Source organism: Prionailurus viverrinus, unplaced genomic scaffold (assembly GCF_022837055.1).
Source record: "Prionailurus viverrinus isolate Anna unplaced genomic scaffold, UM_Priviv_1.0 scaffold_35, whole genome shotgun sequence".
Taxonomy (NCBI): Eukaryota; Metazoa; Chordata; class Mammalia; order Carnivora; family Felidae; genus Prionailurus; species Prionailurus viverrinus.
In genome coordinates, this window is record NW_025927605.1 from 309,421 (window position 1) to 333,645 (window position 24,225).

General features: G+C 51.1%; 1 protein-coding gene across 4 annotated transcripts in view; it reads left to right on the forward strand.

Moving 5' to 3' along the window:
- Positions 1-8,807: 8,807 nt before the first annotated feature.
- PLEKHM1 (pleckstrin homology and RUN domain containing M1) overlaps positions 8,808-24,225 on the forward strand; it is a 47,754-nt gene continuing 32,336 nt past the window's right edge. For all 4 annotated transcript variants that reach the window (XR_007149396.1, XM_047845370.1, XM_047845368.1 and 1 more), the window contains exons 1-5: positions 8,808-8,950; positions 11,298-11,510; positions 14,674-14,762; positions 18,157-18,404; positions 20,140-20,766. Coding sequence is in view for 3 of the 4 variants with exons in the window: in XM_047845370.1 (XP_047701326.1) it covers positions 14,715-14,762; positions 18,157-18,404; positions 20,140-20,766 (923 nt within the window). In the remaining variant the exon portion in view is untranslated. The remainder of the gene's footprint in view (positions 8,951-11,297; positions 11,511-14,673; positions 14,763-18,156; positions 18,405-20,139; positions 20,767-24,225) is intronic.

Consider the following 24,225-nt stretch of genomic DNA (forward strand, 5'->3'; position numbering starts at 1 on the left):
TTTTTCCAATATATGAAATGTATTGTCAAATTGGTTTCCATACAACACCCAGTGCTCACCCAAAAGGTGCCCTCCTCGATACCCATCACCCACCCTCCCCTCCCTCCCATCCCCCATCAACCCTCAGTTTTGTGAACATATTTTAAGACTACCATAGCCAGGAAAACAAACCATTCTAGATATTTCAAACACACACACACACACACACACACACACACACACATGCAAAGGTCATACAAGCAATTGGTGCTCACCACTGGTGGGGCTCGTGGTGGTGAAGGTCAGGGCCAGGGGGGAATCGCACCACTAGCTCTCAGGTTACTTTACCACAGTTGCTTTCCATAGATTCAAAGTTGCTGCTGCCACTCAGGAAACTTCGGGAAGCCAGTGCTGGGGTCACTACAGCCCCATGGCCCCAAGCCTGACTGGTGGGGAGTATGGACTCCAACATTCAGCCTGCATGTCTGCTGCTGCAGAGGAGAAAAGCATGGCTTCCGCCTCCTTCCCGCCTTCCGAATTTCACACAGGTACGCTTTATTGGCAGAATTCTGCTGTCGAGGGAATCCGTGAACTATGGTTCGTGGGTGTCCAGGACCTGCAAAGAAGGGGCTAGAAATGGGTGTCAAGAGCCAACCAACATTATCCAGCAAACCCCTCCTGACGGGTGGGTGTTCAAAGGCTTTGTAAAGGGGAGTGGTGTCCACATGGAGTAACCTGGTGGTCGTGTTTCTAAGTCAGAAACCCTGAAAGGTGTCATTCTAGCTGGGCAGCAGGTGAGGCGCTGGATGCTGACGACATACACTCATCCCCAGAGGTGACTGGAGAAGCGCCTGGAGTTGATTCTTAGTTTCATCTCTGGAACGTTCTCACTGGAATTAAAGCTGGATGGACTATTGGCAATGCGGTATCTGAGAAAACATAGCCCCCGTTCAAAAGGGCTGCCAGAGAAAAGATCTCCACAGGGAAACATGATTTCTCAAAATCTAGCCTTTGGACCTCTATGCGCAAACATCCCTGGGATGCTTACTTAAAAAGCTGATCCTGAAAATAATTTAATTTCAAAGGCTGTTGGGGCACCTGGCTGGTTCGGTCAGTTGAGCGACCGACTTCGGCTCAGGTCATGATCTCACGGTTCTTGGGTTTGAGCCCCACGTCGGGCTCTGTGCTGACAGCTCGGAGCCTGGAGCCCGCTTTGGAGTCTGTGTCTTCCTCGCTCTCTGCCCCTCTCCCACCCCCCTGCTTGCACCCTGCCTCTCTCTCAAAAATAAATATTAAAAAAAAAAAAATTAAAAGGCTGATCCTGCACACCTCCCCTGATGAAAATAAACAAAAGCAGACACTACTTAAAGTAATCCAGACAGAGTTCAGTCGGTAACATAGTATTGCAGTGCCGTAGGGGAAAGGGTTCACCGTGAGCAGGCACCCAACTGGGATTATTACAGAGGTGATGGGGTATTTCACAGGGAGAATGAGGGACTAGGGAAGGGAATGAGTGGGGGCTCTATAATCAGAAGTGAAAGATGACAAAAAGCAGGAAGGGACGCTGGCCCATAGGAGACCCATCTAGCTTTGCTGACACTTCTCAAAGTTAAGCTGCTGCCCTCTCACAGAAGCTGGGAGCCAGGGGCCCGATCTTCAGGCGTCGGCTGGACTAAGCAGCCAATCCTTTAGACAGCCGGGAGTTTTGCAGGCAGGCACTTTAAGGGAGGCTAGGGTCCTACTAGGGATGCGGCCACGAGCTGCCAGCAACCATGCCCGTGTTTGTTCAAGTCTTCACAGGCCAAGCAAGGTTGAATCAAGAAGAGGGCTCGGAGGAGCCTGGCGAGCATTTGGAGAAAGAATCTGTCACCCTCCGAACCCACATGCCCACCCCTCCTGAGCCCATCCCCCAAACAGAGGGACCACTTTGACAGGCCTTTTTATGCTCACCAAACTACTGAAGTAGGACAAGGCGGACGGGGAGGTGGGGGAAGCAGAGGTTCCCCGGCTTCTTCAGGGCTGGAGGTCAGCAGGGATCTGCGGGCGGGAGACGAAGGGCAGAGCAGATTGAGGATGACCAGGAGGCTCCACTGGATTCTTAACCTGGGAGTCCCGACTGGTCATGCTGGCCGGCTCCTGCCCCCACGGAGGTCAGGGCCTCTCAGTCCTGAGGAGCACCAGGCACGACCAGCTCTGGCTCCTGTGGTCCTGGTGGGGGTATGTTGTTGAGACCTGGGGGATGGCGTGGAGCACCAGCTGGGGGGCGGGAGCACACTCATTCAAGAAGAAGAAAAGTCCTGAGGCCCGAAGCAGAGGCAGGAATGGTGCTTAGGCTGCATGTGTTCCAGGGCAGCGGCAGAGAGCGGTCTGGCGCCACACTGTGGAGGAAATGAAGATTTCAACAGTACAAAGGCCTCATCTGGATGAGGGCTACATACACCCCAGGGTGGTAGAGCAGGAAAACAGCAGGAGCCTGGCTCCCTGACATAAGAGCCACCGAACCAGCCCCAGATCCAGTACTTAACCGGATTATCATATGAGAGATCAAGAAGCTGCTTCTTAAAAACATTTCTTTTCAATGTTGACTTATTTTTGAGAGACAGAGACCGAGCATGAGCAGGGGAGGGGCAGAGAGAGAGGGAGACACAGAATGTGAAGCAGGCTCCAGGCTCTGAGCCGTCCGCACACAGCCCGACACAGGGCTCGAACCCATGAACGGCAAGATCATGACCTGAGCCAAAGTCAGACACCTGACCGACTGAGCCACCCGGGTGCCCCCAAGAAGCTGTTTTTTAATTTAACCCACTGTTGGGGCGCCTGGATGGCTCAGTCGGTTAGGTGTCCGACTTCAGCTCAGGTCAGGATCTCACCGTTTGTGGGTTCAAGCCCCACATCGGGCTCTGTGCTGACGGCTCAGAGCCTGGAGCCCGCTTCGGACTCTGTGTCTCCCTCTCTCTCTGCCCTTCCCCCACTCAATCTCTGTCTCTGTCTCAAAAAGAAATACACATTTAAAAACAAAAAGAATTAAAGGGCGCCTGGGTGGCTCAGTCGGTTAAGCATCCAACTTCAGCTCAGGTCACGATCTCGCGGTTCGTGAGTTTGAGTCCCACGTCGGGTTCTGTGCTGTCAGCCTGTCAGCGCAGAGCCCGCTTTGGATCCTCTGCCCCACTCTCTCTGCCCTTCCCCCACCTGCACTCCCCCCCCCCAAAAAAAAAGGATTAAAAAAAAAGAATTAAAAAAAATTCACTTAACCCACTGTTGTGTTGGGTCTCTACTGCAGCAGCTGAACCTGTACGTGACCTGATAACAGAGGGAGTATCTGTTATCTTTTGCCACAACAGTGCTAACTAATAAACCATCCTCAAAACTCAGGAGGCTGGGAAACCGATTCTCACAGGTTGGCCGTTACCGCTGTACTTTAATGCCCTGCTGGCTGGATCGGCGCAGCTTCTCACTGCTGGTCTTGTCTCCCTGTGTTGCTGCCGGGACCCAGGCTGAAGAGGCAGCGGCTACCCAAGAGAAGCGTAAGAGAGCAAGCACTCTTGCTCTCTTCGAGCCTAAGCACGGAGCCTCTTCGAGCCTCTTCGAGCCTAAGCACGGAACCAGCCCCAAGCCCCAAGCCAGGGGATGGGAAAGTACACTGTGGCCACGAGGAGACACAGCAGGAGCGGGGATGCGGGGAGGGCCCATAATTCTCTCTCCCAGAATGTGACAGAGTCCTGGGTTAGAGGCTACGACACGGTGGCCCTGCTCTTCTAGGCGTCACCTACGAATGGCGTGGAGTGAAAGATAGCGTCCGTCCATGTGAAGACTCAACCGCAGTTCTTATGAGGTCAGGAGCCCTGACAAGACAAGAATCACATCTCCTTCCTCTTCCCAACGCCTAGTGCCAGACCCTGCCCTCAGGGCTGACTCGGGGATATTACGGGGTGAATCTGAGACCATTTCTTCACTCTCTGCATAGGATTCCTTATGTAATACAGACTGACCTCCTAAAGGTCAGCACACAGTGCTATGTGTTTGCCCCCAAAGCTGCAAAGGGACTGTGCCATTGGGAACTGAGATGTGTACCTAGGTCTGTCTACACCGCATCCTGGATCCACTGCCTCCCAGAGGGACCTCCAGAAGAAAGGACTTCTACAAGTTAAATATCGCAGCCTTCACACTCCAGAGGAGAACCGCTTGAAGAGAGCCATGGTTGACGCTAAGGAATGCCACCATCACCACAGAATTCCAGGCACCGGGCATGTGGGTAGAAAGTATATTTTAGGGCAGTGACTCATGGTAAGTCGTTTCCTCCAGACCCTAAAACGGACTATTCCATGTCAAGCTGTCTCAGGCTCAGGCTGATAACAGGGCAGCCATAGGGGACCTAGTGGGAGCTGCGTTGTCACGGTCCAAGTCTGTACACACCGCTTGTATAACCTGCCCAAGTTCACAAAGACAATATATCAGTCGCCGCTCTTTATGCTCCAAGTGAAAGAAATCCAACTAAAATATGCTTAAACCAAAAATGTCATACAGTGTATCGGCTCACATAACCGGGAAGCCTAAGATCTTAAAGCTGGCCGCATCTAGCGGTCAAACGTCATTCTCTCCCCAACTGTCCCTCAGTTGTGCTTTCCTCCATGATGGCTTCAGGCTTCAGGATGCATGCCCCAAGACTGCAAAGATAGTCGTTAGTAACTCCAACTCTCCACTGAGGTTGAGCAAGCCTCATAAAGGAAAGCCAGTCTTCAAAAAGCCTCTGATTGGTCTGCTTGGACCCTGTATCTGGTAGGAGGAGACCCTGATTGGCCAGCCATGGCCACGTGCACCTGCAAGGTGGGCCTTAAACCAGTACTTAAGTCTCTGCTAGGGCACAGGAACTGAATAGAAAGTCAAGAGAGGGGCTGTCTCACGGCAAGTTGAGGGGGTGAGGTGACAAATGGAAGACCGGACATTGAGGCTAGATTGAACTAACCCTAAGCCTAAACTTTGAACAGGCTTTCACACGTTCATAGATGCTATTGTGAGTAAAACACAAATTCACTTAAGAGCAGGAGTGCCTTCATAGTAACTTTTGGTCTTTCTGTATTTTTTGTCCCAATTAATAGATATCGAAAGGATACCAACGATCACGAGCAGGTCCAAAGACCATTCTATTTTTTAATATTAGAAAGGGATTCTTAACTGTAGATCAAGAGAGAGGGTAAAGAAAGCAAGAAGAGGAGGGAGCCAGGAAAAGCCCAGCCCAGGAAGCAGCGAAGGAAGGTTCCAGGACAGCAGCGTATGACAGGTCAAGGAGGTAGCCGAGGGAAATGGCACTAACTGTCATGCCAGAGCACTGGAGCGGAGTGGAGGAGTGATCGTGGCGGGCAGCACAGAAAGAGAAGGAGAAGAAATTAAACCCCGGGGGGTCAGGGGACAGAAACGAGTGCCATCGGACTACATGAGGTAAGCTCTGCGGTGAACAATACTTACCTAGTCACAATTCTGCAACCACTATCACTCGTGGGGCAAGAGTGACAAAAATAACCCCAAGAATGGAATGGGTGGGGGGTGTTAAAGACCTAACTCCTTGCCTGTGTTGCCAGGAAGTCCACAGTGTCTAAAATGGATGAATCAGAGCACCTGGGTGGCTCAGTCGGTTGAGCATCTGACATCAGCTCAGGTCACGATTTCACGGTTCGTGGGTTCGAGCCCCGCATCGGGCTTTGTGTTGACAGTGCAGAGCCTGCTTGGGATTCTCTCTCTCCTTCTCTCTCTTTCAAAAAAAAAAAAAATTAAAAAAAAATCTTTTAAATGGAAGAATTAAGAGCTAGAAACACAAGATAGGTGGAGATAAGCACCCAAAGATCCAGCGAGAGGTAAGGAGGACCGAGGACTGGTGAGCTGGCCCAGGAGGGTGGGAATGGTCGAGGCAAGAAGCTGCTGCGGGTCATTATCTTACTTAATCCTCACGGCAACTGATATTTTCCCCAATTTACAGATGAGGAACTGAGGCTCATATAGTTTGGGGAACTTCCCGGAAGTCACACACTCTGGCCCCTCTGCCTGAGGCGAAGGGGCCTCAGAGTGTTGTGATTTACTTCTCTTTTCTAACCACCAACCAAACTTAGAAGTTTCTATCTCTGGTGCCATCTCGAGGGGCCTATGAAAACCACTGACTGTGGCAGTGGTCTCAGGCCCACACTTGCTGGGTTGTGCTGGGCCCCGCGCTGTCTTAGGGAAGGCCTAGAAAACGGTATGGGGTAGAGCCGGTATTCAAACCTAGCATTCCTGGCTCCAAAGCCCACTTGCTCGGCCACTGAATTATGCTAGTTCTCCAGCTAGAATCAGAGCTGGGTGAGGATCCCACCTGTAGTAATTATGAGTTGTATGGCCTCGGGCCCCCAAGTTCCTTAACCTCTCTTAAGCCTGTTTTATCATCTATGCCATGGGGATAACAATGGTGCTTACCTTCAGGGTGGTCGCTAAGGATAAATCAAAATTCCTATCTGGCAAATAGGAGCCTCTATTTTCCACACCTGTTAAATCCCTTGCCCTTCAGCTCCCAGGTTAAAGAGAGATTCTCACATTTTCTCACCCTTCAGATCCACGGGTGGTAGGGCAAGAGACAGAAAAGGTTTGGGTCAAGGCTAAATTCTTGGACCTCATCCCAGAGTGACTCTCCAGGGCAGGGGCGGGGTTCAGGAATCTACACCTTAGACCCCCGAGAAATTCAGATGCCTGCAGTTCTCCTGCCTGGCTTTGAATGACTATGCGTAGTGCTTGAAATCTGACAGACCAGTGCCTTTGTGAGCGTCTGAGCCCTTCCTGCACTGGCCTCCAGCTGTGTCTGTGCCTCCTCCCTTTCCCCATTGCCCAATCTGTCTTTATCTCCCCCTTCCATTCTAATCCCCCTCCCCTTACTCTGGCCTTACTTCCTAGCTTCCTCTCCACCTCTCCGTGCACCCTCCCCTGAGCTCAGTCTGCATTCCTACCCACCAGCCCTTTCTCTACCAGTCTCTTCGCCGGCATCGCCCTTTCCTGTGTCCACCCGGAAGGCTCAGATAAAAGTTGCTTCCGCCAGGATAACCTTCCAGGCCTCTTCTCTGGCACCATGGCACTTTGCATGTACCTTTATTATTGCTCAAATTACAGGGTAACGGGAGATTTTTTTTTTTCCGGCCTCAGACTACCCGGTGGACTCGTGGCCCATGAATGGTGGAAACGTGCGCCAGAGTAAGATGGAGGGAGGAAGACAAGCCCGTAGACTTTGCAGAGGGGCCGAGAGGCCTGAGAAGTAAGAGAAGACCAGGAGACGGGGGCTCCTGAAAAGATAGACAAGAGATTACCATGCGGGGTTCCCACAGCTTTTGCAGACAGCGGCTGCGCAAAAATTCATTGGAAGAACTGAGCAGTGTTGCTGGCTCCATCTGGGGGAGGGCATGCTTGTATCAAGACACTGATGCTCTTGATGTGCTATAATTATAACCAGAAACACTATCCTTTTGCCCAGGAAGCTGGATTTCCTAGTAAATTCCTTACTTTCCAAGTTGTTTAATGCTGAGATAATGCTTTGCTTCTGTGTCCTTATTTATTTATTTTTAATGTTTATTCACTTTTGAGAGGGAGAGCACAAGCGAGGGAGGGGCAGAGAGACAGAGAGAGAGAGAGAGAGAGAGAGAGAGAGAGAGAGAGAGAATCCCAAGCAGGCTCTGCACGGTCAGCGCAGAGCCCAATGCAGGGCTGGAACTCACAACTGTGAGATTGTGACCTGAGCCGAAGTCAGACACTTAACCGACCGAGCCACCCAGGCATCCCTCCGTGTCCTTATTTCTAACTTTCTGTTCAACTGTTAACCATACTAAATGTACTCAGATTCATCTAGTCTAAAATCGAGGAGAGGTGGTTCTCGCTCCTAGAGAGAGAATTATTGAAGAGGCAGCCCGCACACACTCAGGTGCCACATCTCCAACAGCTGGTTTTATAAATGGAAACAGGCACTGGGACCCCTTCTTCTCCCCTTCCCAGAAAGGCTGATGGAGAGCCTGGCCCAGATCAGTGGAGCTTTCTTCCAAGACCTGTCCCGTTCCCAGACCAGCCCTGTAGACACCCCCAAAGTCCCCCTGGACCTGCAGGTAGCAGTACCTCTCCACCCCAGTACTCAGCCCACACTCAGGCCCTAAGATCCCATTTGACCTAAGCCTGCAGGTATGAAGTGTCCAAAGCACAAGACATCTCTCCCCACCCCCACCAACACACACTCTTGACCTTTTGTTCTGAGTCCATGTGAAAGAGAAATAGCAACTCTACCAAGTAAAGGAAACAAACAACTTCCTGGCTAGATGAGAATAACCAGAACCTTAAGCTTCATGCCTGGGGGCTGACGGGTACCTAAAGGTGCTCCCTTGGTGATAGCGGTGATCACAACCTGTATGCTTTTCCTGAGAACCACCAGGCGGGAAGCACCTACTGCACTGATGCCCTCAGGGAGGCAAAACTAGGGTAGACGTTATTGGTCCGATTTTACAAGTGGGAACCTTCCGGGCAGGAGGCCAACAGACAGCCTCCATGGTAGATAGTGCTGTGCCCAGGCAAGGTCATGAACCCAGAAGGAGGCCGGGATCTAGTGAGACGCAGACACTGCTGGGGGCGGGCAGTAGGACACGTTCCGCCCGACACTGGTGGGCTAGCCTGGTGGCCTCGCCTCTTCGTGCGCATCTCGCATCTCGGGTCGCAGAGTGCCCAGCCTCCCAGATCACTCACCTGCTCTGGGGCTGGTAACTTGGGCTTTCCTGAGCGCTGGCCCCGCCCCGAGGCTCGGCCGGCCCTGCGATTGGCTCCGCGGTCCGGGGGCGGGGCCGGACGCCGAACCAACGTGATGGCGTCAGGCGCCGCGAGCGCCGTTTCCTGTTGTCGCTGGCCGGGAGGCCGCAGCGCCTGGTCTGAGGCTTAGGGGCTGCCTTGGCCAGGAGTGCCCCGCGCCCCCTCCCCGCTCCCTCTGGTGAGTTAGGGGTCAGAGGGCGAGGAGGGTGAGAAGGGACGGCGGGGCCGAGACGAGAACGGGCGATGGGTCACCAGCCCTGTCCGTGATCGCAAACCCTTGGTTGCTTTGAAACTGTCCTGCTTCAGAGCCTTTTCCCTTCCCCGCCTGAGCCCCGCACCCTACCCCACTCGGACCCGAGCCTTCAGCCCAAACAGCCAGTGCTGACCCGTCCCCTTCCTCTTCTTCAGCCGTGACCCGAGCCCAGCCCTTACCCTCACCCCTTCACCACTGGTCTTGCGTAAGTGCAGCCACACTCGACCCCACGGTAGCCCACTTCCAACCCCTAGGACAGCCACTTCCCTCCGCCTCCCTCTAACGCATCTCATTCTCACCCCTCAACCCCTTTGGCGATCCCAGTGCTCCACGCAAACCTCCTCGAACCCCCCCTCCCCCCTCCCCGTCTTTCTGGCTTACCCCTTTTCAGGCTCAGCTTTCTTATCCCAGCCCCCCTGCTCAGCCCCCCAAGGTCTGCTCAGCCAAAACACCCACCTCCCCCCACTCATTTAATACCTACCACCACAGTAGATGCCCTATTGCGCTTACCCCCCTCTTCTTGATAACTCTGATCTCAGCCCTATCTCAAGTCTTGTATGTATCTTCTTGTCCTCACCCACTCAACCCCTAACTTCCAAGCCCACCACATACTTTCTTTCCATCCCCAGCCAGCCTGAGGACACTTCATTCCTGAGTCTTGGCTAAACCACCCCCCGACTCTTGCTGCCCTAGTTCCCACCACCCCTACCCAATCTTGCTGGACTGACGTCTTCCTATCCCCATTTCAACTCTTCATCCCAACTCTGTGCCCATTCTTCCCTTGATGTGGTCCCCATTTGATCTGAGAACCTAGTGCAGTCCCCTGCCAACCCCACCTGCTTTCTCAGAGCCAGGCACTTGCCGAACACCTCAATTGATGCGGGGCCTCAGATGGTAAGTAAGTGTGGAGGAGTAGAGATCCTTCTCCCGTAGGTCAAGTGCTTTTCCTGGATGTCAGGTCCCCTGTAGCTGTCCTTAAGGATTGTGTTTCTGGCATCCATATTACATTACTCGCGTTGGCTGCTGGAATGGTAGGTATCATCCAAATACCTGGAAGGTGAGGGATAGCTACTCATTCAGCTGGGGCAGTGGAAGCTTATCACTTCCTTTTGGGTGATGATCTGGAGAAACTCAAGGGGTTCCACTGTGTGGGGTTGGCTGTGGTCACAGAATCATGTCCATGTGTATTGCCCTGCCGCTTAGAAAGGACCCTCACCCAGTGCTCCTCCTGGCCAGAACTGGTTGTAGATTAGTCCCGCTACCGAATGTGCCGGAGGTGACGTTACATGTTGTGAAGAGTAGAGATGAGTGGATCCTGGGGACGCCGAGGCCTCCGTGGAGGCTGTTGAATTGCTTCCTCTTTTTGCAGGTGCTGGATCATTGAGTTTTGACCATTTTGATTACCCATGAACACAGAGAGTCAAGTTATCTCAGAGTAGCTAGACATTCTTAGGGCACCCAGGCTCCATTGTTAACATTTATAATCTCCTGGGATTTGGGGGTGCACCTCCCCTCTAAGTTCTGGTGACCAAACTCCACAAAGGATTGGCCATTTGACAGCCATTGTAAAGGACCCCAAAGAAGACCCATTGTCTTTGCTTGCATTTATAGTCTCACGCCTTTGAGAATTGGATGTCCTTTGACCTTCAATATCCCCTTCCGTTAAGGTGTGATGTCTGAAGGGTTTCAGCCTGTTGGCAGCTTGGGGTAATGGAAGGAGTTCCACAGTGACCCCACCGCTGAAAAGTTGTATACCTCAACCTCTTACGGTCTGCAACGGTCTGAGCCTTTTTATTTTACTCATCTGTTCATTCAGCAAGTATTTTTTGAGCACCAATGTGTGCCGTGCACTGTTTGAAGCATTAGAAATACAATGGTGAATGAGTCAGGCAAAGGTCCTGCTTTCATTCACTCAGAGTTTGGTCCTTGCCAGAATCTTAAGGGATCTGGGACAAGAATATGGGAGAGATGGGTGTTGTTGGATGGAAGGAGGGAGGGAGGAAAGAAAGATACCCAGTGTTCCTAGACTTCACATTTCTGGCCTCACCCACTAGCCTTTGGACTGGGAATCACGAGCTAGAAGTTGCTTGCCCTCCGGCTGATATTCAGTTGCTTTGTTGCCCTACCCCCCCCCATCCCACCCCCCACAGGGCTCTTGTCTAGAAATCCAACTTTCTTCAGGTAGAAGGAGGTGCTGTTTACTCAGCAGTCCCATGTCTGAAGTATCAGCTGTCTTTCTGAATCAGAAGATAACTTTGTCATTTGTTTCCAGCTGAAAACCCTGACTCATCACCTGGTACAGCAGCTGGAGGGCTTAAACACCGGCCTGTTGTCGTGCATAGCCAGGTGCAGGATCGGAGTCAGGCCGTAGAGACGAGGCTGTCGCGGATGGCGGGGAAGTCTCTCAGCAGAAGAGCTTGCTGTTTACTGATGAACGGAGTGTTTCGAAAGTGGTGAAGCCAGGTTATCCATTTCTTCTTTTAATGTAAGTCTCATCTGAGTCCTTCTCCTCTTTTCGTTCTTCCTTAGTCTCTGGAGGAAGTGAAATTGGATGTTTATAGAAGGCCAGGCAGTATCACGAAGAGAATCAGCCACAACGATTCCTTCCTGTGTGTTGGAACGTTTGAGGAGGGACAGCTCGGAAACCTGGCTGCCATGGAAAGGACCTGTGGTCAGCTAGGTGGGGCCACAGATCTGATGGGCAAGATTGTTTCTTGTCAGTGTTAGGCCTTCTTTGATAAGGTGGAGCTTCTGAAGAGTCTGTGAATAATAAGTTTGCCTGAAACTCTTTGAACCGAGGACCTGGGACAGGATGAACTGGCGAAAGGCACAGAGCTTGGAATGAGCAAATTGTGTCCCTCACCTGAGGCGTGTTTCTACTGAGCCGCAGTTTTCTCTTCTGTGAATGAGGGATAATCATCCTTCTCTCACAGGATTGTTTTAAGAATTAAATGAGGATAGAGAGCGAGATCCTGTGCCAGAGTGAACCGATACAGAGGGGCAGAGGTAGACGAAGGGTGGCTTAGGAGTTTCCTAACACCACACGGCACTCACCTTTTCTGCTCAACTGTATCAGGGATGTTTGAACTCTCTACTTGCTCTCTTTATTCTGGGTCTCCTGAAGACCCACCCCTCTTTCGTTTGCTTCTTGGTGTCAGTGAAGACAGTTCTGAGGATAGAAAGTGAAACCGGTCCCATAGCATGGTAGATGGGGGTCTGGCCCACCCAAGGAGCCTGCTGGAGTGCTGACCTAGCAGTCAGGAGACCCAGAGCCCAGAGATCTCACATCGTAGATGGTCGTGGTCCTGCCTCTGAGCCATTGCCTGCCTTCCTGAGGCGTTCTAGAACCGACAGGCCTATGTAGGGAGCTTTGGCTTCCTGCAAAGAAAGATGTGCCCGGAACTTTGGCCTGACCCCCACGTCTCAGTTCTGTTTTGTGAATTGTCAAGTGGCCATTCTTCTAGGTTTCTCTGCACTGTTGTCCTTTTGTGACGTTCCTGACACTGTTTTAGGTCACAGTTGTCTCTTGTCTGGCCCTGCTCTGACCTCAGTGTCAGTTTACTTTGTTTTTTCAGCAGACCCTGACTTGGCCAGAGCACCCACTTAATGATAAGCCTCCCTCCCTCCAGTGAATATTATATTCAGTTAATTAGCGGATGAGGCCTCAATGGTCCTCTTCTTCAGATTGCTGAGGCCCAAGCCTTGAGGCCGGCTGAGGGAAGGGCAGATTTAGGGCTTGAGGCTCTGTCTAGAAGGGCAGGCCTCCGGAATTGCCAAAGGGGATTGGATGCCAGGGTCTCAAAGCCAGAGAGCCTGAACTTGGCCTGCAGGGCTGCGTAGGGTAGCCTTGAAGAAACCCAGCCTCTAGGATCAGGCACGGTTTCAGGACCGACTCTGTAGTACGTCCCCTTCTCCCGGTGCCCTGGTGGCCAGAGCATGGAGCTGGTCTCCAGCAAAGGGTCCTGAGGATTCCCAGTGGGTAGGAGCTGGGAAAGTGGTGGAGGGAGAGACAGTCTGATGGGCTGTGGCCAGGGGCTAGTGTTCCTCCTGTCAGTCTGTTGTGCGCTGACCAGAGCTGGTTTCGTGGGGGCCGTCCTCCACACGCCTGTCTCCCTTTGCATGTCCTTACTTAGGAAGGTCGGCGCTGGGTCCTGTTCACCCTCTGCCGGATCCAGAGGCCAGGGCTTGAATCAGAGCGTCTTTCATCATTTAGGGCCACCCTGCCGTTCTCCATGCCTCGCTGTTCGCCTGTAAACCTTTCCTGCCAGACTCGACCCCGATGCTCCCTTGCATCCCGCCACCTGGGCCCCCAGCCGAAGAGCCCTCCTCCCAAGACTCCCCTGCCCCCTCCCCAGCCACCCCTTAGCCCTAGCTCACACCTGCCTCTTCCAGAAGGGTGGATGTCATCCTGGCCGAAGGTGGTAGAGCCCGCCACTGATCAGCCCTGGGATCTTGGGAAGTTCCTTGACCTGGGTCAGCTTTGATTTCATATCTGTTAGATCTGGATAATAAAAGAGCTCGCCTAGGGTGGTTCCAAGGAACGAATGAAGCAATGTGTGTAAACAGTACAAAATCCATTCAGCATGCCTCCATTTGATAACTTCTTTGGGCCATCGGTTTTTGAGAACAGAGACAGCGATGACCTATTTTTTGGTGTCCCTCCATGCTCGGCAGTGTGGTCACTAGAGATCTGTTTAGATGGGAATGTGCCTGCCCAATCCTGGTCCGTCCAAGTGGCCGGGGCGGTCCAGGCGAGCCAACAGCGCCCCCGAGGCTCAGGTTGAGCCCCCCCCGCCCCCCACCTAAGCCACCCCCGGGGGGTGGGGGGAGCCAGTGCCCTGACGGATTTACCTGTGTACTGACTTCAGGTAGTTGAGCGGACTCATTCAGACAGTGGCCTTTGCCTATAAGGCTTGGCCACATCCAACCAGGGTAATAGACACCATTTATCCTTAGTACCGTCAGGCCCTGTGCTGGGCGTTTTCCACATTCATAACCTCCATTTGAGACGTCTGCCGTGGTGCCCCACCTAGCATGCCGAAGTGGTTAGTGGCAAATCGAGATTCGAACCCGTGTTGTTTCCCTTAGGCGTGTCCCTGTGCTGCTCCAGCTGGACCCTCGTGCCTGGAGGGGAAGCAGCTATGTAGCAAGAGGCCCTCCCTTTGGAAACTTCCTTCGGTTGTGCTTGTCCCTGCCGAGCTGGCAGACATCGGGCTGGCACAGGAGTCAGAGGCTCCGAATGTGAATTGTGAGCCCCTGCTTCCTGGTCCATGTGGGCTCTTGGCACCTCCAGCGGCAGCATCCCCCTCGCACCCTTAGTTCTGTATCCAAATCAGCCCTTCATTCCCTGGTTTTTTGTGCCAGCGTTTGGTGTGGCATACAGAGGCCTTTCCATGCCCTGATTAGGGTGGACCCACCCATGGCACATAGGATTCCCCACCTCCTGAGATCCGAGCCCTCAGATTTCTTCTCTTCCCTTGTTTCCTTCCTTAAAATCCACTCTTGGCTTTTACTTTTGAATTCAGAGGCCTTTGCATTGCAGTTTGAGGAAGATGGGCTGACCCGCTGCCTGCTGGGGGAGGGGGAGAATTGGCTGCGGGTGGTGAGCTGGAACCTGCTCATCTGGCCGCCGCCGTCTGTCTCTGCAGGTGTCATGTGATTCTCCGAGGGAGCTGCAGTGTGAGCGGAAATGCTCTCGGTGGTGGAGAATGGACTGGACCCCCGGGCTGCCATCCCGGTAGGCAGTCGGAGAGGCTCAAGGGTGGGGAAGGGGGCACGGGACAGCCATGTCATTGGTTTTCCTCACTTTGAAATGAATGAGTACTGTCTGGAAAGCGAGGCCTCGGGTTGAGAAAGAGTTATAGCAGAAGCAGGCTCTGAGGAGATCCTGCCCTTTCTAGAACATCTTATTGGTGATGGAATGGGAATTGATAAAAAACGACGGATTTTAATACGGGCTGCCTGAAGACCAAGGATTTCTCAAAGGAAGTCATACATATGGGGCGCCTGGGTGGCTCACACGGTTAAGCGTCATGATCGTAAGCGGCTCATGGTCTTACAGTTTGTGAGGTCAAGCCCTGCATTGGGCGCTCTGCTGTCAGAGCAGAGCCTACTTTGGATCCTCGGTCCGCTCTGTCTCTGCCCCCTCCCCACAGGCACATACACGTATGCACATTCTCTCTCTCTCTCTCAAAAATAAGTAAACATTAAAAGAAGGGGCAGCTGGGTGGCTCAGTCGGTTGAGCATCCGACTTCGGCTCAGGTCATGATCTCACGGCTCATGGGATGGAGCCCCGCATCGGGCTCTGTGCTGCCAGCTCAGTGCCTGGAGGCTGCTTCATATTTTGGGTCTCCCTCTCTCTCTCTGCCCTCTCCCTCTCATGCTGTCTCTCTCTGTCTCTCAAAAATAAATAAACATTAAAAAAAAAAAGAAAAAAGAAAAGAAGGCATTAGGGTGGCCTAGGTGGCTCAGACGGTTGAGCGTCCATTTGGCTCGGGTCATGATCTCACGATTTGGGAGTTTGCTGCTGTCACTCCCTAGCCCACTTTGAATCCTCTGTCCCCCTCTCTCTTTGCCTCTCTCTCTCTCTCAAGTCAAATAAGCAAACAATAAAAGAAGTATATGACCCTAAGTCATATGAAAAGATGTCTAACATCAAAAGACTGCATACTGTATGACTTCATTTACACAAAATGTCCAGAATTGGCAAATCCATAAAGACAGAAAGTAGATTAGTAGTTGCTAGGGGTTGAGGGAGAGGGGACTAGAGAGGAGTGACTGCTCATGGGCACAGTATTCCTTTTTGAGACAATGAAAATGTCCTAAAATTAGGTAGTGGCTGTCGTTTCACCATTCTGTGAATATAGCAAAAATCACTGAACTGTATAGTTTAAATGAGTGAATTTTATGCAGTGTAAATTGTGTCTCATTAAAGCTGTTATAAAGAAAAAAAGAACAGGGGCGCCTGGGTGGCGCAGTCGGTTGAGCGTCCGACTTCGGCTCAGGTCATGATCTCACGGTCCATGAGTTCGAGCCCCGCGTCGGGCTCTGTGCTGACAGCTCAGAGCCTGGAGCCTGCTTCGGGTTCTGTGTCTCCCTCTCTCTCTGACTCAAAAATACATAAACATTAAAAAAAAACAAATTTTTTTAAAGAAAAAAAGAACATTTGACTTTTCTAAGAACATTAACATGAACTGTTTGGGGTAAGATAAGAATAAAACAGTAAAATATTTATCCATAATCCTATCAGCTAACAGTTCAAACCAGGTTTTCTGTATTCCCTCCCAATCCTTTTCCAAAACACATAGGTAATTTTGACATGCTTATATTATTATTATTTTTTTTTTTCAACGTTTATTTATTTTTGGGAGACAGAGCATGAACGGGGGAGGGGCAGAGAGAGAGGGAGACACAGAATCGGAAACAGGCTCCAGGCTCTGAGCCATCAGCCCAGAGCCTGACGCGGGGCTCGAACTCACGGACCGTGAGATCGTGACCTGGCTGAAGTCGGACGCTTAACCGACTGCGCCACCCAGGCGCCCCGACATGCTTATATTATGACAGAACTGTCTTTGTCTTTCCAAAGGATTTTGCATATATGTATTTTATAATTGATTTATGTAACAGACCTTAACGGAATACTTACGTGTGTCAGGAACCAGGCCACTGTTGAGGATGCAAGAATGAAAAAAAAAAAGCAAGTCCTGCCCTCAGAGTAATCCCCCCACCCCCCAACTCCTGTGCTGTAGGTCAGGAAGTATTTGTTCCGTTTAACAGATGAGGAAATTAAGCTCAGTGAGGTTAAGTGAAATGTCTGCAGTGACCCAGCTGTTGACCAACAGAGCTGAGACTAACATCTGCCTCTGACTGCCAGGTCAAGGATCTTTCCTTTTTTCTTTCTTTCTTTTTAAAGTTTATTTATTTATTTTAGGGGCGCCTGGGTGGCTCAGTCAGTTAAGCGTCCTATTTCGGCTCAGGTCATGATCTCACGGCTCGTGGGTTCGAGCCCTGCATCAGGCTCTGTGCTGACAGCTCAGAGCCTGGAGCCTGCTTCGGATTCTGTGTCTTCCTCCATCTCTGCCCCTCCCCCCCTCATACTTTGTCTCTCTCTCTCTCTCTCTCTCTCTCTGTCTCTCAAAAATAAACATTAAAAAGATATTTTTAAATAAATAACGTTTATTTTATTTATTTTGAAAGGGAGAGTGAGCATGAGCAGAGGAAGGGCAGAGAGAGAGAGAGAGAGAGAGAGAGAGAGAGAGAGAATGAATCTCAAGCAGGCTCCACACTGTCAGCACAGAGCCAGATACGGAGCTCAAACTCAAAAACCGTGAGATCACGACCTGAGCTGAAATCAAGAGTCAGATGCTTAACTGACTGAGCCACCCAGGTGCCCCTAGGATCTTTCTTAATGTGGACCATGCTCCTGTTTTCTTGGTGTTTTTATGGTTCTAAAGTGGCACTTGTAGCCTCTTCATGGAATCGTAGACCCCTAAACAAGGTGGAAAGCTTCACCCCTGCCCTAGATGGATCACCCAGGCTCCCACACCTGTAACTATGATGGAGCCGGTATTTAAACACAAGATTTCTATGGCTATCAAATCACTGAAGTTCAGTTTAAAAAGCAAAACAAAAGAAAAATATACAAATATCTTTGCAAAAAAATAACTATCTCTGGGTGGTATAAGTACATAATTTTCCTTTTCTCCTCTATGCTTTGTCTCTTTTCTTTCTTTCTTTTTTTAAAATTTTTTTCCAACGTTTATTTATTTTTGAGAGAAGGAGAGAGAGCGCACGTGTGCGTGTGCAAGTGGGGGAGGGGCAGAGAGAAAGGGAGACACAGAATCCAAAGCAGGCTCCAGGCTCTGAGCTGGCAGCCCAGAGCCCGACGTGGGGCTCGAACCCATGAACCGTGAGATCACGACCTGAGCCGAAGTAGGACACTCGACCGACTGAGCCACCCAGGCGCCCATCTTTGTTTTCTATGATTAGCTTGTGCTAGTTTTGCTGTATACACACCCACAGGTAGACGTGAGACGTGTGTGGGTGTGCGTGTGTTTGGTGATAAGCACTTCCCTTCCAGGGGTCACCGCAGGATCTTCTAAAGGCCTGTGTTATGTCTGACACTGACTAGGTCATCAAGAAGAAGCTAGTGGGATCTGTGAAGGCGTTGCAGAAGCAGTACGTGTCCTCGGACACAGTGGTCACTAGCGAAGACGGAGATGCCAACACCATGTGCAGTGCCCTGGAGGCCGTATTTATCCACGGCCTGCATGCCAAGCACATCCGAGCCGAGGCCGGAGGGAAAAGGAAGAAGAGCGCCCACCAGAAGCCTCTGCCTCAGCCTGTCTTCTGGCCCCTCCTGAAAGCTGTCACCCACAAGTGAGATCAGCAGGGGAGGCTTTGCTTTGGGGAGGAGCTTCAGTGTGGGTGACCCTGGGCTCTCCCTCTACAGCTCTATGGGAAAGCAGCAGAGATGCTCTGTGTTCTAGAATGGAGATGGGTGAGATAGGGGTTATTGTTAGACCAAGCCTCAAGAGCCCCTCAGCGACAGGCAATGCCTGGGGCTGCTCAGGGCCCTAGCTGGTCGGTCGCCTTTAGCAGGAGCCGCTTTTTTGCCACCCCGTGGCAAAGTCAGGTAGTTGGAACAGAGAATGTGTGGCCTGCAAAGCCTAAAATCTTTACTAAGTGGCCCTTAACAGAAGAGGTTTGCTGACCCTGCCTTGGAATGTTTGAACATCTCTATGCTAAGTATTATATCCTAACAGGCTGTGGCATTTTTTAAAGCAGTGGAATCCAGATCATCTGAATATCCACCCTGGGACGTTTGCCTCTGCGGCCCTGGCCCTAACTGCCTGGGCTTTGGAGCAAGCAGCTGCTGGCACGTTGCCTCTCAGGGCTATTAAATGCCACCTTCAGCCTGAAGGTGCCTTGTCGGTCTGTATCTTCCTTTTCATGCTGACTGCCACCGTCCCATCTCAGGGTCTTACCTCACTGCCAGGTGGCAGTGGCTTTCTAATTGTCCCCCTTATCTCATTCTGTCTGTCCTTAGGTCAGGCAGCTGGTCAACATTTATTGAGCTTAAGCTAACCCGAGCTCATTCCCTGAGCCCTGTGGAGCACGCACTCCTATGGGCGAGACGTGCTCAGGGCACTGTGATGGTCAGAGGAAGGGCATGTACATCAGACCAAGGGTTCGGGAACTGAGTTTGGTACCTGATCTTATCCCGAGCAGCCCACCCAGAAGTCTGCGCGACTGCGGTCGAGTCATTTCCCGGTGTAAAAACTCTCAGGCTCCCCAGTGCTAGCCTGGAGTCCCATTCACTTCGTTGGGGCCCCAGAATCTGTATCCTGACCACGTTCCCAGGTGATTCTGACGCACAGCCAGGTGTGGGGACCCTTGCCCCACTTTGCCTCACCGGTTGGATGCTCGAGACCCTGCATCACCTGACTTTGCAACCCAGTCAGCCGCTCCTCCTCCTCCCCGTGCTGTAACGGGAGTGCTCACCACTCCTGTAACACAGCTGCTGCTTCCCTACCCTTGGTGCCTTTTTTCTGTCAGTCCTTGGTGCCTAAGGTTCCCTTCCATCTTTGCCGCTTGAAATCCCTCAAGGCCCAGCTCAATGCCTTGCCTATCCCTAATCCCTATGCCTAATCCCTCAGTGCCTTGCCTAAGGCATTGTTCTTACTGCAACCTGGAAGTGATTGCCTTCCCCCCACCCCAGCTCTACTGACAACAGGGTTCACCTCCGTGTGCCCTTGAAAGGTAGTAACCTGGACTGAGGGCAGGACCGTGTCTGTGTCCTGTATCTTCACGGCTCCAAAGACCTGGCACTTAGGGGCTCATCAGATGTATGCCGGATGAGCAGGTGATGTCAAGGGCCCCTGGGGAGTTGTAACAAAAATGGCAATTATCCTGCATGACAGTAACCTCGAAAAAGTGGGGAGTTGTAGCTAAATATTTCTCAATTCCCTGTAGAACACTGCTATCTGAGATTTTTTCCCAAGCCTATATATACTTGCAGTCGTTATTACTGGCTCCTGCTCACCAGTGGATAAAACAGTCCTCCGTGATCTGAAATCATTTCTTGAAACAAGCCTGTCCTCTCCACCCCCAGACACATCGTCTCGGAATTGGAGCACCTGATCTTTGTCAGCACGGACGTGGGCCGCTGCCGGGCCTGGCTGAGGCTGGCCCTCAATGACGGCCTGATGGAGTGCTACCTGAAGCTGCTCCTCCAGGAGCCCGCCCGCCTGTGCGAGTACTATCAGCCCACAGCCCTGCTTCGAGACGCCGAGGAGGGCGAGTTCCTCCTCAGCTTCCTGCAGGGACTGACGTCCTTATCCTTCGAGCTCTCCTACAAGTCCGCCATCTTAAACGAGTGGACGCTTACCCCACTGGCTCTCTCTGGGCTTTGCCCGCTCTCTGAGCTCGACCCCCTCACCACCTCTGGGACAGAACTACAGCGGAAAGAGTCTCTGGATTCAATTTCCCATTCCTCAGGCTCGGAGGACATCGAAGTCCAGCACTCAGGCCATAAGATCCGACGGAACCGGAAGCTCACGGCCTCCTCCCTCAGCCTGGACACCGCCAGTTCATCCCAGCTGTCTTGCAGCCTAAACTCTGATAGCTGCCTACTCCAAGAGAATGGCTCCAAGAGTCCAGACCGTTCCGAGGAGCCCATGTCCTACGACTCCGACCTGGGGACAGCAAATGCCGATGATTCAGACCCGTCTCTGCAAGAGTGAGTGTCCTTCCCCCACTCCTTCTCCTCCCCCTGCCTTCCTTCCTTCTCCTCTTCCTCTTTCTCTCCCTTCCTATAGCATGTGATTGCCTGTCACTGAGCATTGACCTCTCTAAGGGCATAAAGGAAAAGAGGACCGTGGCTCTTCCTCAGGGACTGGAGTTGCCGGGACTTCTAACTGGAGGCCACATGGGGCAGCGAGGAGAATGGATTCAGGGAGGGCTCAGAGCTGAATCAGGCTCCAGCTCTGCCGCTGGCTGATCTTCCACAAGTTACCTAATTTCTCTGAGGCTTCGTGTAAAATATTATTGCCTCTAGGGGGGAAACTAACGGTTCGGAGTTAGATATACGACTTCCAAAAGACGCAGTGAAGCCCAGCGCGTCAGGGTGCTCCGCTGCGACCTCCCAGAAGGCCTCTGAAGGACACAGACCCTGAATGAGGCCTGGAGGAGGTGGTGCACAAAAGGGGCCAAGCAAGTGAGTGGAGGAAGAGCACAGGGAGCAATGAACTTGACTAGAGAAGGGACCCTGGGCAGAGCTATCTCTTTAAAAGAACTTTTTTCTATCTGAGTATTGTTGACACACGGTGTTATATTAGTCTCAGGTGTACAACGTAGTGAGTCACCATCTCTCTATGTTAACCATGCTCACCACAGCAGAGCCTTCTTCGTTCAGGCCCTTTTGAAACATTCATTTTTTTTTTTTTTAATCTTTGTTTATTTTTGAGAGAGAGACAGACTGCAAGCGGGGGAGGAACAGAGAGAGAGGGAGACAGAGAATCTGAAACAGGCTCCAGGCTCCAAGCTATCAGCACAGAGCCCGACACGGGGCTCAAACTCGCGAACTGTGAGATCATGACCTGAGCTGAAGTTGGCAGCTCAACCGTCTGAGCCACCCAGGCGCCCCTAAACATTAATTTTTTAATAGATTTATTTTTATGGTAAGAAAAAAAAGTCTATCTACAGTGAAACATCTTTTCCACCTTTGTAACCATAATTATTAATCCCTTACATCTTTCTTTTTCTTTTTTTTAAAGTTTATTTATTTATTTTTGAGAGAGAGAATGAGCAGGGGAGGGGCAGTGAGAAAGGGGGACGGAGGATCTGAAGCAGATTCTGTGCTGACAGCAGAGAGCCCAACGTGGGGCTTGAACTCACGAACCGTGAGATCATGAGCTAGGCTGAAGTCAGACATTTAACTGACCGAGCCACCCAGGCACCCCCTTTACATGTCTTTTTCTGATGTTTCTAAATGTATCTAACAGATATGAATAGATAGACTTTTTAAATGTCTTTTAGGTTTCTCATCTCTGCCCCATCCCCACAAAGCTATTATAAATATACTATTTGATACCTTGTCTTAGAAGAGATCAGAGTTTTTGTCTTGGAGCTTCATATCAGTTTCTTCAGTTTTTTTTTTCCCCTGTGGCATGTGTTTCCATTGTATGAATCTACCTTAGTTTATTTGACCAGCCCTGTATTTACTGGACACTGGAGTTCACTCTTTCTATAAATAACCGTGTGTATGTGATCTTTTAATTCTATGCAACTATCTCTGTTCAGTAAAGTCCCAGAAACAGAATTGCTGAGGCAAAGGATAAATGAATCTACAATTTTCATAGATAATCGCCTGTTTACACTCTGTCAGGAATGTACCTGTGCCCCCTCGGCCTTGTAGGCAGAAGGTATTATCAAACTTTTGGATATTTGCTCATCTAATAGGTAGAACATGATAAACTTTTTTTTTCAAGTTTATTTACTTGTTAGAGAGAGAGACAGCAAGCGAGCATGAGTGGGGGAAGGGCAGAGAGAGAGAGGCGGGGGGGGGGGGGAGAGAGAGAATCCCAAGCAGGCCCCTCGCTGTCAGTGCAGAGCGTGATGCAGAGCTTGATCCCAGGAACTGTGAGATCATGACCCGAGCCAAAATCAAGAGTCGGACGTTTAACTGACTGAGCCACCCAGGCGCCCCGAAAATGGTAAATTTTTATTAAGCGCTTCCTTCAGCCAGACCCATGTTCCCTCAGCCAGCGTCTAGGATCTTCTTTTCTACTCCTGAGTGCCCCTCCCTTCTTGGTTCATTCAAGTCTTTACAGGTTTCCCAGCTGCTGTGGGAAGAACACCAGATTGGGTGCCGGTACGGACTGGCTTGTAGCAGGATCCGGCCTCAAGCCCTGTTCCGCCAGTCCCAAGTCCAGTAACGGCAGGCCAAGCGTTGGCTCTGTGAGGTTGTTTCTTCATCTGTAAAGTGGAGGCTCCCTCATAGAGCTGGCTGAGAATCAGATCAGATGCCTGGGGGCGAATTACGGCTGAAGCAGCTTCTGAGCAACAGAGCACATTAGCTAGAACTTTCAAACATCAAACAGGAATTTAGGTAGAACATCCTGGAAGGGAGCAATCCCCGCTGTATCGGCTGGGCCGATGGCGTGACTTAAGTTCATTCACCTGTCTGAACCCTTCCTTGTGTCTCCTCCTCCCACAGGCCAGCCCGCCGGCCCTCTCTTTGTCATGTGCCCTGCTTTTATCTTTCGTGAGTCTTGTGATTGGAAAATTCCAGCTTAAGGCCCTTGAATCAGTGACCGTCCACCCTGTGTGGGAAGCGTCATCCTGGGCATTGTGGGAGAAGTCAAGGGAAGAGGGTCAGGATGCACAGACCAGCGCGGGGCAGTGGCGTGCGGAACCAGCAAACACAGAGCACACAGATGCACAAACACACATCCAGCACCATCACTCTGAGTGCTGGGCTTGAAGTTATCTTCACACGTCCACACACACCAGCTCTTAGAGGGTGTGTCTGAGGGTGAAGAGTCACATCAGCAGTTAAGAGTTCGCTTATTTTTGTCATATTACTTAAATATTTGTTTTCGTGGATTTTTTAAAGTTGATTTATTTTGAGACAGAGAGAGAGAACAGGCGTTCTATCAAAATAAATGTTAAAAAAAGTTTTTTAAAATCATCTACAAGTTAAAGTACAAAAATGTAACATTCCAATGAAATGTATTAACTTAATGTTTTCTGGAAACCAAACTGCAGTTTGCTTTGTGAATAGAGGATTGATGGCCTGAATAGCTTCTTTTGTGTTGGTTGGGTCCGAATTACAGTGATCGCTGAGAAGCACAGCTAGGGGCCGGTGGTTAGGAGTGTGGACTCAGGAGCCAGACTGCTGGAGTCTTCCATTAACCAGCTTTGCGACCCCGGGCAAGATACTCAACCTTTCTGACCTTGATGTCCTCATCTGCAAGATGGGGATAAGAATGCTAGGAAGTGAGTTAAGGTATGCAAAGCGCTTAGAGCAGTGCCAATCACAGGGTGAGTGCTCCATAGGTGGTGTCATTATCATTTTACTACTGGGGTCCCCGTGATGTTAGTTCTCGCGCTACTTGTCTGTGTCTACACGGCTGCAGATCTGTGCTTGATGATATTTGTCAGAGGTCGTTATCATGAGGCCTTCTCTTGGGGGAAA